Source organism: Ornithorhynchus anatinus, chromosome 2 (genome assembly GCF_004115215.2).
Source record: "Ornithorhynchus anatinus isolate Pmale09 chromosome 2, mOrnAna1.pri.v4, whole genome shotgun sequence".
Taxonomy (NCBI): Eukaryota; Metazoa; Chordata; class Mammalia; order Monotremata; family Ornithorhynchidae; genus Ornithorhynchus; species Ornithorhynchus anatinus.
The window spans coordinates 57644286-57659758 of record NC_041729.1 but is presented as its reverse complement, the minus strand read 5'-3'; the positions used below and the strand labels follow the sequence as shown (position 1 = coordinate 57659758).

Sequence of the window (15473 nt, the reverse complement as noted above, 5' to 3'; positions counted from 1 at the left end):
GTATTTCCCTGCTGTATTAAGCAGATAAACATAAAAATAAAATTATGTGGCTTAGTCTCGCTTGGGCAATTTATAAAATCTCAGAATAACACACCTGCTGTAAAATTAAAATTTGCTAATTTATAAATGAACATGATCTTCGTTAGGAATAACCAAGCATAACTAATTAATGGCTCTGACCCTGGGGAGCTATGGAGTCTTCTCCAACTTGTGAAAATAATTTGTTTGTGGATACTTGGGAAATTATTTGTTTTTAATATTGGAGTGTCATTCCTAATTATTATTATTATTATCATTGTTATTTTTATTTTTAATAGTGTAAACTATGCCTTTTGCTAATGAGTCAGATGGTATGAAATCAAGATCTGGAGCTTGCCGCTTCACACGGGCTGCTTCTAGGCAATTCCTGGCCTCCTCGTAGGGAATCCCCTGATGCATTGCTGCCCTGGAGCAATGCAGCCAATCCACAGGTCAAAATACATCGGGGTTGTCTGCTGCAACCTGGCTGCTGCAGGTCCCGACAGTTTTTCATTAATCCATTCATTCTTCAAGGCAGGGGCCAACCACATTTCTTTGGGGAGTCTGGCCCCCTCTTCCCAAAGGGCTAAGGATCAGCCCCCTACTGTGAAGAATATATTTCTAGGCTCCAAAAGCACCCGAACAGATGGATTTATAGCTTAGAGTATGAGCATTAGAGCCTAGTTGGCTCCCAAGGAGGGAGCTTTGACTCTGCAGACTCAGAAGCACCTCCCCCAGCCCCAGCCTCACCAGCCAGAGAGGAGACGTGAGTAACAGAAGGAGGAGGAGAGGGATGAGGGTCTGACATTGCATTCTGCTTGGGAAACTCATGCCCTATTAGTTCAGCCCTCAGGCCACCATGCCAGTATCCCTAGAGTGAAACTCTGAAGCAACTTCCTTACCATTGCCAGCTGCACTCAGGGAGGGGCTTTCCCAACAGCAGAAAGAAGTCTCTGGGGGCAAGCATTGCCAAGGTTTCCAAGTCATAGTGTATGGAGAAGAAAGGAGGGTGCAGCCATGTCCAGACTGTCAATTCTATAGCCTCCTCTAAGGATTTTCCATCCTTATACCAACTCTTTCATTCCAAGCCAATCCCTACTCAGAGGACCAGAGGAGGTTCTGGAAACATCCATGAGAAAGTAATTTACTACTTACTACCAAATCTTTCTTACTCGTATTTCTAGCACCCCAGCACCAATCTCGTTCCCCTCTCTAAAAGGATGATGTAGAAACATTTCAGACTGTGCTGCAAAAGATCAGTAGGATTTGCAGCACTTACCTTTCAGGCAATTCATCAAAATTCCCAAGTTTCACCACTGAAATGCAATAAATCCAGTAAAAGCTCTATATAACAAAACTGGAAAAAAAAAATTTAAGGCTTTTTTTGGTATGTGTCACGACAGCTCTTTGTATGGAGGCATTTTAAAAGTATCTAAAGTTACACAGTATGTGGTTAAAATCAATGGTAACCTCCTTTATGTTGAGGATTTTTATTTCAAAGAGAATTATTTGTGTTTGGACCCACCTTCTTAATATGTATCTCCCTTTAATTATTAGAATTTTGAGAAAATCTTAAAATTTTTTTTATGGTACTAGTTAAGCACTTACTATGCGTCAAGACCAGTACTAATCACTGGATACACGCTAATCAGGTTGGACACAGTCCCTGTCCCACATAGGGCTCACAGACTTAATCCCCATTGTACAGATGAGGTAACTGAAACACAGAGAAGTGAAGTGACTTGGCCAAGGTTTCAGACAAGTGGCAGAACTGGGATAAGTACCCAGTTCCTTCTGACTCCCAGGCCCATGCTCATTCCACTAGAGCACTTCTCTAAAACCTGCTTAAAAGCCATTGTCCACGGGATGGCTACTGGAGACAAAAGGACTTCGAAGTGAATTTTTATTTTAGTGTAATGGGCAAGTGGGTTGAAGGAGAAAAGGCCTCCTTCCTGGGTCTCAACCCAGAACATTTAACACTTTCCTGCCCCAGTAATCACCTCATTTATTTGCAGTTGCTTCTACACTAACTTTTTAGTATACTCTATATTTGGGGGCTTTATTACAGAAGTAGATTACAGTAGACTAGTGAAGTGGTAAGAGCTCCAGAGAGAGATGGCTTTAATTAGACTTTTTATATGTGTCAAGGCACTATATGAAATGCTAGGGTAGATACAAACTAATCAGATTGGACACAGTCCATGTCCCATCCAGTGCTTAGAACAGTGCTTGGCACATAGTAAGGGCTTAACAAATACCATGATCATTATTATATAGAGTTCATGATCTTAATTCCCATTTTATAGATGTGGTAACTGAAGTACAGAGAAGTTAAGTGACTTTCCCCAGGTCACACAGCAAGTGGCAGAACCAAGATTAGAAACCAGGGCCTCTGATTTCTAGACCCGTGCTCTTTCTACTGGGCCACTCCATTTCTATATTATACTTACAAAACCCAGGTTCTCTTTCCTACTCTGCCTGCTATTGACTTGCTGTTTGACCTGGGCAACTCAGTTTACCTCTGTGCCTAAATTTTGCCAAATGAAGATATCTCTCCCTCCCTGCCATACAAGAATAGCGTGACTACAGTTGAGAGCCTTCTGGAAATTACTCCATGCTGACAGGCACGGGTTAAAAAAAGGGGGGGGGCGGGCGTGAGTCCAAGGTTATCTTCCAGATAAATGCAAGGCTTAATCCTTCCTCCCTCTTTTCCATAAATCATTAATTCTAGACTTAAGTTTGGTGTAGATTTTTCCTTCTGATACCCTCCTATGTTTCCTTCCAATACCCAGGCGTTGTCAGGAGCTTGCAAAACTCATTTAAAATAAGTGCTAGTTCTAAATTAAGACCATCTCCTACCTTTACTGTTATATTTTCCAAACACTATGTTAATTTTCAAAATTCTATTCATGGCAAAATACTGAAATGTACTTTTTTATTGCAGATAGGAAGATCTAAATCTAGTGGTTTTATATCTGACATCATAATATATATTTGTATTTATTTTTTATAATTAGAAGGGAATCAGGCCCGAACAATTCCAGAACAATGTGTTATTAAAGTAGCCACAGTGATTCTTCAAGAACATATTGGTTTCTGCATGTTTTATAATTCATATGTTTAATGTAAGCCTAGTATATAATTTTGGTACAACCGCATACAACTTCTTACATTTTATTTTAGTAAACTAATTTGCTACAGTACAATTGCTCCCCGCTTGCTTTTTCCCAAATGTTTAACTGCTGTTATTACTTTCCTAGAAAAATGAGTTGCGCATTTGCATTAGGCTATTGCAAAAGCATAGCACATCTTGAAGTGATAGACAGGCAATACAATTACCTTTGCATGACTAGACAGACAATCCCAGCATAATACTGCTGCACCTGTTAACGGTGTGATGGTAACTCTCTTGTCTTGCTACTTACTCTGAACTTGATTTATCAATATCTGTATACTTGCCACTTCTCATTGATCCTCTTTTCCTATAAATCCAATCTTCTAAAATGGAGTAGGCCTCTCGTGACATTTAGAAAATAAGCATTTTATTCTTGGAACAGTTAGAGGATGATTTTTGTTAATGCATCCTCGAACTACATTTTTTACTTCAGGGTTCAGTCCCAGGATAACTTACATCATAGTTTTATGTTGCCTATAAAATTTTAAAGTCACACGATTCTTGATAAGGACCACAAGGTTTTGCAGAGACACTACCCTCACATTAAATTATTTCCTTAAATGCAATTAGGGAGGATCACCAGGGCCCATTTTGGAGAGGAGAGAACACTGTTGCTGCATTAAAGCTTCTCTCTTCCCATTCCTGCTGAGAGAAGGGACTGGTCATACTTATTATGCATCCTCTTCCAATGAGGAAAATGGGACAATGGGATAAATAAGGAACAATTCAGTGAAAGGGCCTCCCTAGGACAAGCTATTGTCAGAGAATAATTTACTCTGATTGGGCACCAGCTTTCCTTTTCTTTCATTTCCCCCCAAACAATGTCTAACTTCAAGTATGACACACAACCTTTCTCCACATTTACAAAGCCCTATTAAAGTCACATCTCCTCCAAAAGGCCTCCCCCAAATAATCTCTCATTTCCCCTACTCCTTCTCCCTTCTGTGTTGCCTAAGGACATGGATCTATACCCTTTAAGCACTTGATATTCACCCCAAACTCAGCCCCACATATTTGTAATTTATTTTAATGTCTGTCTCCCCCTCTAAATTGTAAACTCTTTGTGTGCAGAAAATGTGCATACCAACTCTATTACCAAGTGCTTAGTATGGTATTCTGCACACATTAAGAACTCAAAAAAAATTGATTGATGAATCTGTCACCTAATGGTAGTGCTCTAAAGAGAAATGGGCCAGAAATGAAGAGTATAGCAAAACTCAAATCAAATACACACCATGAGATTTGATATTTTTGTAATTAAGGGAACCTCAGGGTATTTTATAATATAATAATAATGTTGGTATTTGTTAAGCGCTTACTATGTGCCGAGCACTGTTCTAAGCGCTTGGGTAGACATAGGGGAATCAGGTTGTCCCACGTGGGGCTCACAGTCTTAATCCCCATTTTACAGATGAGGGAACTGAGGCACAGAGAAGTTAAGTGACTTGTAAACTACATATAAGACTCTAGGTAGGGATGTTTCCATGTGCTTCTAGTTCAGAATTGGGAATAGTTTTGAAAGTGTAGTACAGTGCTCTGCACATAGAAGCACTCAATAAATACTATTGAATGAATGAAAGAAAGCTTTATCTACTTTTTTGAGTTGCATGAAAATATTGGCTGAAAAATTTGGCTTTTCACAAACTCCCATACTGCATCAACCAGGCTTATTCCTTAGAGGACTACAACTCTGTCTTCTAGACCCTTCAATTCACTGATCAGCTATTGAGTAAATTTGATCACTGCAAAAAGCTAAGCTGGAGCATTTACATGAAAATAATATCTTTCTTCGTACTAAGGATTTTTGCCTAAATCACTGAGATAATTCATCCATATTGGCAACCTAGGAAAATCTCACACAAATTTCAGTCACCATTATGGCAGGTGTAGAAGGAGAGGGTATGAAGAAATGAAAAAAAAATGAGACACTGAGCAAAGTAAATGTAGTTCAAAACATTCAAGGGCAATTATTGAGAAAGGAGGATGAGGTAAAAGAGGAAAAACATTTTATCATGATTGATTTTTTGATATACTGATATATATACTATGTATATTTACTGAGGTATATATACATACATAGGTATGTGTGTGTATACATACATATATATATATATATATATATATATATATATATATATATATGTTTGTTAACTGTGTTACATTCCTGCCAAGATCTTATTAATATGTCAAACACTATTTTTACTTGAAAGCATCTAATGTATGACCTTGAGCTTTTTTTTCTTTGGGGTGAATATCAAGTGCTTAAAGGGTATAGATCCATGTCCTTAGGCAACACAGAAGGGAGAAGGAGTAGGGGAAATGAGAGATTATTTGGGGGAGGCCTTTTGGAGGAGATGTGACTTTAATAGGGCTTTGTAAATGTGGAGAAAGGTTGTGTGTCATACTTGAAGTTAGGCATTGTTTGGGGGGAACTGCCAAACAGTTCAAGTATGAGCGAATAAGAAAATAAAAGAAAAAAACTTGGGAGAAAGGAGGTTAACTTAAAACTAAAAGGAAACTGATGATAGTTTCTATACCTATGCAACTATTTAGTGACCTATTTAGAGCTGGTTAACAGGTCATTTAATCTAACCTCCTGTCTTCAAGGGAGATAGAGCACACAGTTGTCTTAACTATTATTCTCAACAAGAAAGGGGTAGCATATTTGTATCCTAAAGAACAACAAGAAAATATAATGCTTCTTTCCAAGTGGGAAGCAAGTTAAAGGTTAAAGTATTAGAATTGCTTCCTAGAGTTATTTTTCCACTAACTAAAATAACAGCTTAAACCCAACCTGGAGTTCTAGACTAAACAGTCTTGGCTTGTTACAACCAAGTTGCTTCTAGTTTCCTTATGAAATGCTACCTTTACCTAATGACCCAAAGTAGATGAAATTTATTCTCATTTTAAACTGTGGGAAAAAAAGCTAAACTGTAGGACTCTCCACTTACACATCAATACCTTAGATTGACTGATGAGTCCAATCTTGAATCTTAGTCTTACTGCTGAAGAAAAACCAGCAGGGAACTGTAGCTCACTTTCTCCTGAGTGTATAAAATTCCCAATTATTTTTTTTAAAGATCACATCACCAGTGATCTCTGAAAAGTAAACCCCTTCTCAAGTTCTCATTCCATACATAATGAGTCAGTGTCATGGACATTTGGATGTGTTTGCATTATAAAATGGCTATCTCTGAAAAGCTATGCTGGTTGTTGATTGTGTCCACCTTTGGGTTTAATAATAGGGAGACCAAGATGGATGGACTTCTCTTCAAAACTAAGATTTGGGTTTGCCATTTAACAAAAAAATCTCAATTTACAAATGCAAAGCTATCTCTTCTTTGCTGACATACTCATGACTGTCATTTAAAGGTGTTATGTCTTTCTTCTAGAATGTCCAGTTCCAAATATGACTTGAAAAAGGTGCCTTTATATACTTTTTGGAAAATGATTGGGCTTATTTTGATATAATAATAGGGACTTTGCTAGTGCATGAGAAATTGAGGGGTTTCAGTTACACGATGTGAGAGGTAGATCTGCTTTAGTCCTGTCTGGGCAATGAGAGGCATGTATAAATCCAAGACTACGGAATATATAGTGTGCACTAATGTAGGTAAAATCCACAAGTTCATTTCTGCTTCATTTTAAAATGTGTACTTTGACTGGAAGATCTATGAGCTTTATAAAGATAAAAATGTTCCAGTGTGCTACAGATCTGGGTAAATATCTGCCTTATAAAACATGCTCTGAGTTAAATGAAAAAAAAACAAACCAGAAAACTTGATTCAATGAATAATCTAAATTCTTGAAATCAGTTCCCCTGCTTTGCCAAAGTAAACATTTTTTATTCTATATTTTTTTAATCTTTGTTAGTTACAGTCTCAATATGTGACAAATTCTGTAAATTTTAATATCACCATTTCTTGCTTTTTGACCAATAATTTAAAAAAAGACATTTCTTTTTTATTCTCAGTTTAAGAGATTGGTAATTTACCCAACCTCCTTAAGCAATGTGAAGACTCTCCATTTATTCCTTTCTCTTTCTTGTGACAAGACTAACCTCAAGAGTGCAGGGGTTGGTGTGTTTGCATGTGGAAATGCACTAATATGGATGTTTTTCTTTGTGTGTGCATCCTTGCAGTGTTGTGTACCAGGATGGATTTTATGGTGCAGACATTTATGTAAGTATTCATTAATGTGCATGCTGTCCTTGTACATTACCTGAGTCATTCCTTTTACAAGTTTGCTCCCTAGCTGCCTCTGTTTTCTCTATTTACCATTGCTGGCCTGTCAGAAAGGATCTAGAGGACTATCTCTCATATTGAAAGATCTTCCTGCCCATTATAGCTATCATTGTTCAGTGGAGCTGAATTAACCCTTCAATCAACTCCTGGATAAATGCAAACTAAAGGCAAAATCTTTCACTGGCACAAAATTTACATTTCAGAAAATTATTTCCACAACTTGTGCACATCTTCTGCTCATCTTCAGTGTAATTAACAGAACAACAAGAGTAGCGGTCTCTGTAACTCAACTCTAGAGTTAAAAGAGGTGTTCTCAATTGTGTTTCCATTTACTCTTATAAATAAAAAAACAGATTTAATTATTTATATGCCACAACTACAGTAAAGTGAAAGCCTTCTTTCCTGACAGTGAAGCTTTCAGCTAGAAAATAAATTAAGAAGGTTTTTAACAAAATGCACTTCATTTGCCTAATTATACCTCCACTTTCCTTAATAGCTTTCAAAAAAGGTCACACTGTTCAGAATGTTAGTAAGACACTGTGTTTGTTCTAAACAACAAATCTATATATTCTGATATAAACAGTACAATTCTAAATATAGATAGAGGAATAATTAAACCTTTGTATTGCTAGAGTCAGCTTCCTTTACCCCCTAATTGTAGCACCATCAGCACTGGGCTACAAAGAGATTGATTAAAGTAAATTGATATGAACATTAAAAATGCATTAGATGGCATTAGAAAGCATCACTTATATTTATTACCAATGATCCTTTAGAGAAAACTAGGATGGAAGAGTTTAAATATTCCATTTACCAAAAATAGATCAAATAATTTCAATTTTTGATCAAGCGAAATGATGCAAAGTGCTTTTATGGTTGAAAGGAAAGAAATGAATTGTTTGATTTAGTGATGTTCAAACTGGGGTAAAGCAAATACAATTGTAAAATATTCTAGAAAGTCACATAAGGAATTTAGTTTGCTCTTATTGATCCACATGTTTTCACCTCTTTACAGTTCTATGTATATTTACTTTAATTTATACATTAAAATTTTTTTTCAAGTTTGTGCACAGTTAGGTTTCACATCCCTTCATTCATGAAAGGAAAACAACATTCACTTTGCTAGATCCAGAAATCTAGATTTTTATGTTTTTCATGTTTGAAATGCTTTACATCTCACTTAAAATCCAGGTAATGGGTATAAAAGCAGCAATAGCTGAAATAAATGGTAGGATGCACTCACATTATTAGATTTTCTACTTATGTTGTTAGACTTTAACAATCTTTAAAAATGAATGGTGCTTTACATTTATCGGGTTGTGAGAGACAGGCTACTTTTCAGACCACAAAAGACAATCTGTTAGAACCAGAAAGGAGTTTCTCCCCTGTTTGACTCAGTTACAATCTCCAGGGATGCTTTCAGGAAGGTAAATATAGAAAAAGTATCTTTTGAAGAGGAATCTAATATCATTAATGCCCACTCTATTATCCTGAAATTTCCATCCTCCTCCACATCCCATTTTCTTCTTCCTAGTGCTTTCCAAGCAACAAAGTATTCCTCTGTTTTTCTAGGCCAATGCCTGTTCTAATTACCAAACATCCCTATATTCATTATTAGACGATATAACTGGCCTCCTGCTTTGAATCCATTGTCTACATTTCATACTGCTCCAGGGCAATGGAATCTTCTGGCTTATCGTCTTTATCTGTGCCCTTTCTTTCCTTCACCCTCATTGTAAGCCATGAAGCATGGCTTGATCTAGATGGGTAAGAATAAGCTGGGAGTGAATCAATGATTCAGAATTTATTACATCCCTACTGAGCAGCAGGTAATGGATTAGTTCCCAATTGATTACTTCCCACTTCCAGCTTGGCTAGCCATTTTAAATGGTGTGAGCTGGAGATTTGGAAGAAAGAAGAAACCTAGGAGAAAATGATACTGACACAGTAAAAAAAAAAAAGTAAAGCAATGCAAATAGCTACAAGGACTAATTGAGCTAGAGGGAAAAACCTCATCTAAAGACAAAGAAGAAAGATAATAGTAACAGTAAAAGAATTTAGAAATAGTAGGAAAGCATTCAGTAGGTGTGGGAGGAACAAGCAAAAGACATTGAAAATACAAACTGCAAAACTATTCATGAAATAAGGTTTTGAGTAAGACCTGTTTCTGCTAGAGCGCTAGGCTCACCATTACTTGCTGCCTGAAAGATAATTAGATTTTCCAAATTCCTTGGGTGTTTTGACTAGACCTATTTCCAGCCTCAAGGCCACTGAAGCAATTGAGAAATTTTTAAAGAGAGATGTTCACCATTCACCACCACTTCATCACTGACTCAGAAGCACTCTCAGGAGGAGGAGGTGTTTGGTATTGCAGAAAGTCAGGCTGTAGAGATAATGGATGATAATGAAAGGAAAATTCCAACCTCAATCAATGTAAATATAGATGTTTTCTCTTCTCCCCTTGCACCCGCTCAGGTTCTTAAATCATACATTGCACGGTATCTCTGGTGTTACCCTGCATGCAGGGGAATCTAAACCATTTATACTTTAGCTAAACTATTCAGTGACCCACAGTCAGGAATTCCCAAATAATCTCTCCAATATTTTTTTTCCTTGATTGAGCATCAGGAATCTAATATTTTCTTAGCAGCAACATAAGAGTTGCTTTTCTTACCCCAAATGTCTCTGGCTGATTGACTGATTGATTCTCCTGGTAAAACGAGCCAAATGAAAGGTGAACAATGGCCTGGACTAATGTCAGACATATCGTTGAGTCCTGCTGGAACGCCTTAAAAAGCCATGGAGCCCGATGAGGAGTCAGGTAAAAAGGAAGGGTTTTGGTTGAGAAGTTTGGAGGACAACACCTCAAGGATCATCTATATTAAATTAGAAGAACAGGGATGCATTCTCACAGGACAGACTTTCCGAAGTGTTAGATTTCATTTTAAGTGAATCTACGCTATTTATTATACAGGGGGTTCTAACTTAAGGCTGGTTTCCAATAGTCCACCTCTACCATTAAACTGAAGGAGAGATCTCGGAGATGAGGATGTGTCTTCTCTCCACAGAAGAAAAATCAGATTGACTTTTTGATCACTAAATACAATGGGACTATGAAGCACATTTGTTGGAATCTTCAAGATGTTTCAAATGTCTACAATTTTAATACTAATGACAACAGAGACTTAGTTTCTCAAGGACCAAATCTCTTTTTTGAAGATGATTTCTTTCTTTGGGGAGAAAATTCCATTTTAGGATGAATCATCATGGAGGAAATCTAACAATTACCACTAACCTGAATTGAAGAGAGGATTAATTGGATAGAAAAGAGTAATGTTTTGGGGAATCTGAGAACCTTGTAGCCTCAGCCCTAGCTCCAAGCCTGTTCTGAGAGACTTGATGCTAAAGTATCCACCTGAAAAAGGCTTTCTTTTCCACAGAATCCCTTAGTTGGGATTAGTGACCATAGAAATTGTGCATTCTCATTATCAGAGAAGGACAGAAGTTGATGGCTAAATGTAGCAGTTCTCCTCTAGGCCCAAATTCCAGATTAGATGGAGAGCCTCTCTCTCGAACTGGGAATTAGTCTCAATTCAAGGAGACAGGAGACTGGCCCCACTCCTTTTGTCCCTTCTTCATCTGATAAGGCAAAATTTCTAATCACTATTTTGGCAGGTGAACCTAATCTTGCAGAGAGACCTTTTCCATGTGCCTGAGGTTCACACATAGAGGAGAGAGGCATATTCTAGGCTGTTTCCTTCCCTGACATTAGGAGGCAGCCTAACAATGAAAAGTCTTAGAAGCACATTTTCCTAGCTGTTTAACAAGCGTACCTTGGTAACTGAGGAGATGGATGTAGTGAAGTGTCTTCAACCTGTTAGGTTTGATCCAGGTTCAGAGGGCCAGAAGGCCTCCATCACCATCATCCTTCTCGTCTCTAGTAGTAAGGATGACTTTTTCCTTGGACAAAATTACCAAATGAAAGATATTGATGTTTACAGAGGAGTTGGTGTTTGAGACTCAAATACCTTCTATGTTTGACTGCTCTTTCTTGTTACACTCCTATAGAAACTTCTGAGTTTTTCTGATGTTTCCTCCTTGTAAGGCAACCATTTTCCTTAATTGATTTTTCTTGTTTAAAGCTTAGGGCATTTCAGTGGAAACAAGATTTTTTTATTGTTTGAGACATTTTGATTAGACTGCTCAGGGTCTCTAATCCCATAAACCTGTTTATCTGGAATTTCCTTTGACTTCAGTAGGACCCAAAAACAAGTCACAGTTTAGATTCCTGAAACACTATGGGTGGCCGAAGCATTAGCATCTCTTCTGTTACTACTAAGGAACATTATAAGAGTTATAAGCGAATAAAACATGAAATTACTGGATTAGACCAATGACCCAACTAATCTGGCATTCTTGCTCAGGAGTGGCAACATGATGCTTGAATTTCCATTGTGATGATTATGTTAAACTGTCCAAGTGATCCATTATGGATCATCATTCCAAGAATTAACCCAAATTTGATTGAATCTTCAGATATTTTTTTCACCTGCACACCTTCCTATAGTAAGGAATTTCATATACCTATTACTGATTGGTGAAGAATTATTTCCTGTAGTGGTTTTGACCTAACATTTTCAAGACTTAGCATATGTCCCCTCCTCCTGGTGGTTGGGGACATGGTGAACAACTCTGCCTTTTTGTTCTCTGCATCTTTCATGATTCTCTGGTTATCAATCTTATGTGTCCTCTCAGCCTTCATCTCCTCAGACTGAAGAGCCAATAATGTACTTGTATTCGTTTTAAATTCTCATTTTTCTATTCTGAAATGCCACTGCAAATCTGCCTTAGAAAATGCACTGCCTTTAAGGGTGCATTTTTTTTAGCTGCCAGGATAAGGGTGAACTCAGAATACATCTTTTGGCATTAAATAAGGAAGAAGTAGTAGGAGAATCATTATCATTATCATCATTATTAATTGAGCACTTATTGTTTGCAGAGCACTTGGATCAGTACTTTGGCATATACAATTGAAGTAAAAATATGATCCCTGCCCAAAGGAACTTTATTAATTTTATTATTGATTTTTTGGGTATTTATTAAGTGCTTACTATGTGTCAATCACTGTTCTAAGTTCTGGGATAAATAGAAGCTAATCAGAACAGGCACAACCCCATCCCATATAGGGCTCAAAGTCTAAGTAGGGAGGAGATTGGACCTTGGATCCCCATTTTATAGATGAGCAAAATGAGGCACAGGAAAGTAAAGTGACTGGCCCAAGGTCACAAGTAGGCAACTGGCAGAGCTGGGATTAGAACCCAGCTCATCCGATTCCCAGGCCCATGCTCTTTCCACTAGGGCATGTTGATCCTTACCACCTAATTTGTGCCTTTTCTGCCTAACTCTCCACTACTGGAAAATGATGTGCAATGTTTACCTGAACTGGGAAGCCTCTATGCCATGGCACTTTGTAGGTACTCAAGTCTCATCAGAGACTGGGTGATTTCCAAGGACCCTCCACTGAGTTTGGGGTCAGGACAAGAAGTCTCCAAGTTTAGACCCCATCCCCACCCCCACCCCTATATGGCTGGAGTGTCCCTGAGGTCTCTGTTGTAATTTTCTGGGAAACTTAAAGGATTTCTGGAGTGCGGCTTCCCCCTCCAAAAGCTCAGCAGAATCCTGGGAGAGAGTGTTACTTGGAACTCCTTCCATGGGAGGTCCCCAGTTAGGAACGCCTTCCAGCCTTTCCTGGTTCCCTCAGGGTTCCCTAAGTAACCCACAGTAAATCTCAAAGACTTTTCTGAACCCACCACCCAGACCACCATGAAGCTTGGGAGACTGCAAGTCAGTCCAGTTCTCATATTAGCTTAATGAGCAGGAGAGGAATGAATAAATTAGCCTTATAACCCCACTTAATGAAGTTTCACTTAGGATTTTTAAATTATGATTAAGCAGAGAGGAAACTAGTCCCTCAAAATAACCTATTTTTATTACTACAGACTGAAAGCTTGGTACTTCTTAGTGTAATGTGATAAGGCAAGCAGGAGCATAGAAACACCACACTTAATAAGCATCATAGAGCATGTGAAACAATAGTGAATATTAAAATATCATTCCTGGTTGCTTTAGTTATGAGTTACCAGTTGACAGGATGCTAATAAGAACAAGTGGAAATTGACATAATGCTATGCATGGAAAGTAGTTCTTGAGACCAGAGTTGTTTTCTATTTCAGTGGTGGCTAGTTCAGGCACCAACACTGCAAATGGCTTAACCAAGAGGACAACATACATTGAGAAAAATAAATCTCCTGAAGCTGCAACATCTACAATGGTCCTATTTTTACTCCAGTCTTGTATATCAGTGAGCTTTGGGGGGAAAAATAAAAAGTGGAGTCAGATCCCTCAGAAAGTTCATTCTCTGACAGACCCAGCTCGATCGTCTTTGATGTCAGTGGAGGTGTTTAGATTAATGAAGGAGGCTTTTTTTTTCTATACAGCTATATGAATCTCTAAATGCTATAAATACATTTATGTATTAGAATGAAATGTTAAAAGACAAATCCCAGATCCTGCCTCCCATAAATATCTGAGAAAATTATTGCTCAGTTCTGCTCAAAGATCACTCTAATCAGGTCACCTGGAATGCCATTAGTAATTTTTGGAATTTGTTAAGCCTTTACTGTGTGCTAAGCACTACACTAAGGTAGACACAAGGTTATCACATCAGATAGAGTCTTGTTCTCACAGAAGGTCACAGTCTAAGTAGGAGGGAAAACAGGTATATAGTCCTTATTTTATGGGTCAGAAAACTGAGGTTTCAGAGAAGATAGATGATTTTGCAAAGTCACACAGCAAGTGAGTGGTGGAACTGGGTATAGAACCCAGGTCTTCTGACTCCCAAGCTCTTACTCTTCCCATTAGGCCACACTCTTCCACCTTTCATTCATTAATTCATTCAGTCATATTTATTGAGTGCTTACTGTGTGCAGAGCTCCATACTAAGCACTTGGAAAGTATAGTTCAGCAATAAAGAGAGACGATCCCTGCCCCCACCAGGCTTACAGTCTAGAAGGGGGGAGTCAGACATCAAAATAAGTAAACAGATGTGCATTCTCTAGAAACTTGCTATGTCAGAGACTTAAAAAGAAGTCACTTTAGAAAGAGTCAAGGCCAAATGGAATAAATCTTGAGGGCCCATTAAACTATAATACATTCTTCTAGTGTTCTTTATGAAAACATTTTCAAAACAGCTTGTATAAATCAGGCAAAGTCATTTATTTCATGATCTACATTTTGAGTTTCTGGCTGAGCCAAATGAATGTAATTTTCCTTTGGCCACCTTAAATTTTAAAAACTAAAATTCTGCCATTTTGTATCTGAAGTGTAAGGCTGATGCACTCATTGTTTATCTTCAACAGTTTACCAAAATGTGTTAAGTTCCATCTATCCCTGAGGATTGCACAAGTAAAACAAGGCATGAATGTGACTCTTATCAATGAAGACTTTTTAAAAAATTTGACCTATATTTAAGAAACCAAACTGATGAAATGACAATGTATCCATTTCACAATATGTCCACATATTGTGAAAAGATATGATATACTTCCAATTATCTCTTCTTTTCATGACTTTCAAACTAGGATTCTTGGGCAAAATTCATCTCATCTCCTTTTATGAATCAGTCCATTGCCATGTGTATGAAGTGAAAGCAAACTTGTAAAGGAATTGCTCTGGAATTTCTATGTGACTTATGTGTTTTTATTTATTTCATTTTTGCATTGAAAACATTACATTTCTGTTTCCTTATAGAGTAGTGTATCAAGAGCCTGTGTATGGCAATAAATTACTGCAGGTATGAAGTCTTGACTGATGGAAAAGCTCATCATTTTGACTGTGGATTGCTGTGAAATCCTACTAACCAGCAAAATACGGGGGCTTGTAAAAATTTACACAGGAGGAGAACAAAGAGGAGGAACCTAGACAGCTGCATTTTTCCATTTTGAATGGAATCAGTTGTAAAGATTGGGTGTCAACAC

General features: G+C 37.7%; 1 protein-coding gene across 16 annotated transcripts in view; it reads left to right on the top strand.

Annotated features, from left to right (window-relative positions):
- RBFOX1 (RNA binding fox-1 homolog 1) overlaps positions 1 to 15473 on the top strand; it is a 1878609-nt gene that overhangs the window by 1813063 nt on the left and 50073 nt on the right. For 13 of the 16 annotated variants that reach the window (XM_029058016.2, XM_029058005.2, XM_029058022.2 and 10 more), the window contains one exon: positions 15247 to 15289. In XM_029058016.2, coding sequence (XP_028913849.1) covers positions 15247 to 15289 — 43 coding nt within the window. Of the gene's footprint in view, positions 1 to 7334; positions 7375 to 15246; positions 15290 to 15473 lie in introns of all 16 variants that reach the window. The other 3 variants (XM_007657472.4, XM_007657468.4, XM_039911130.1) reach the window with 1 other exon arrangement.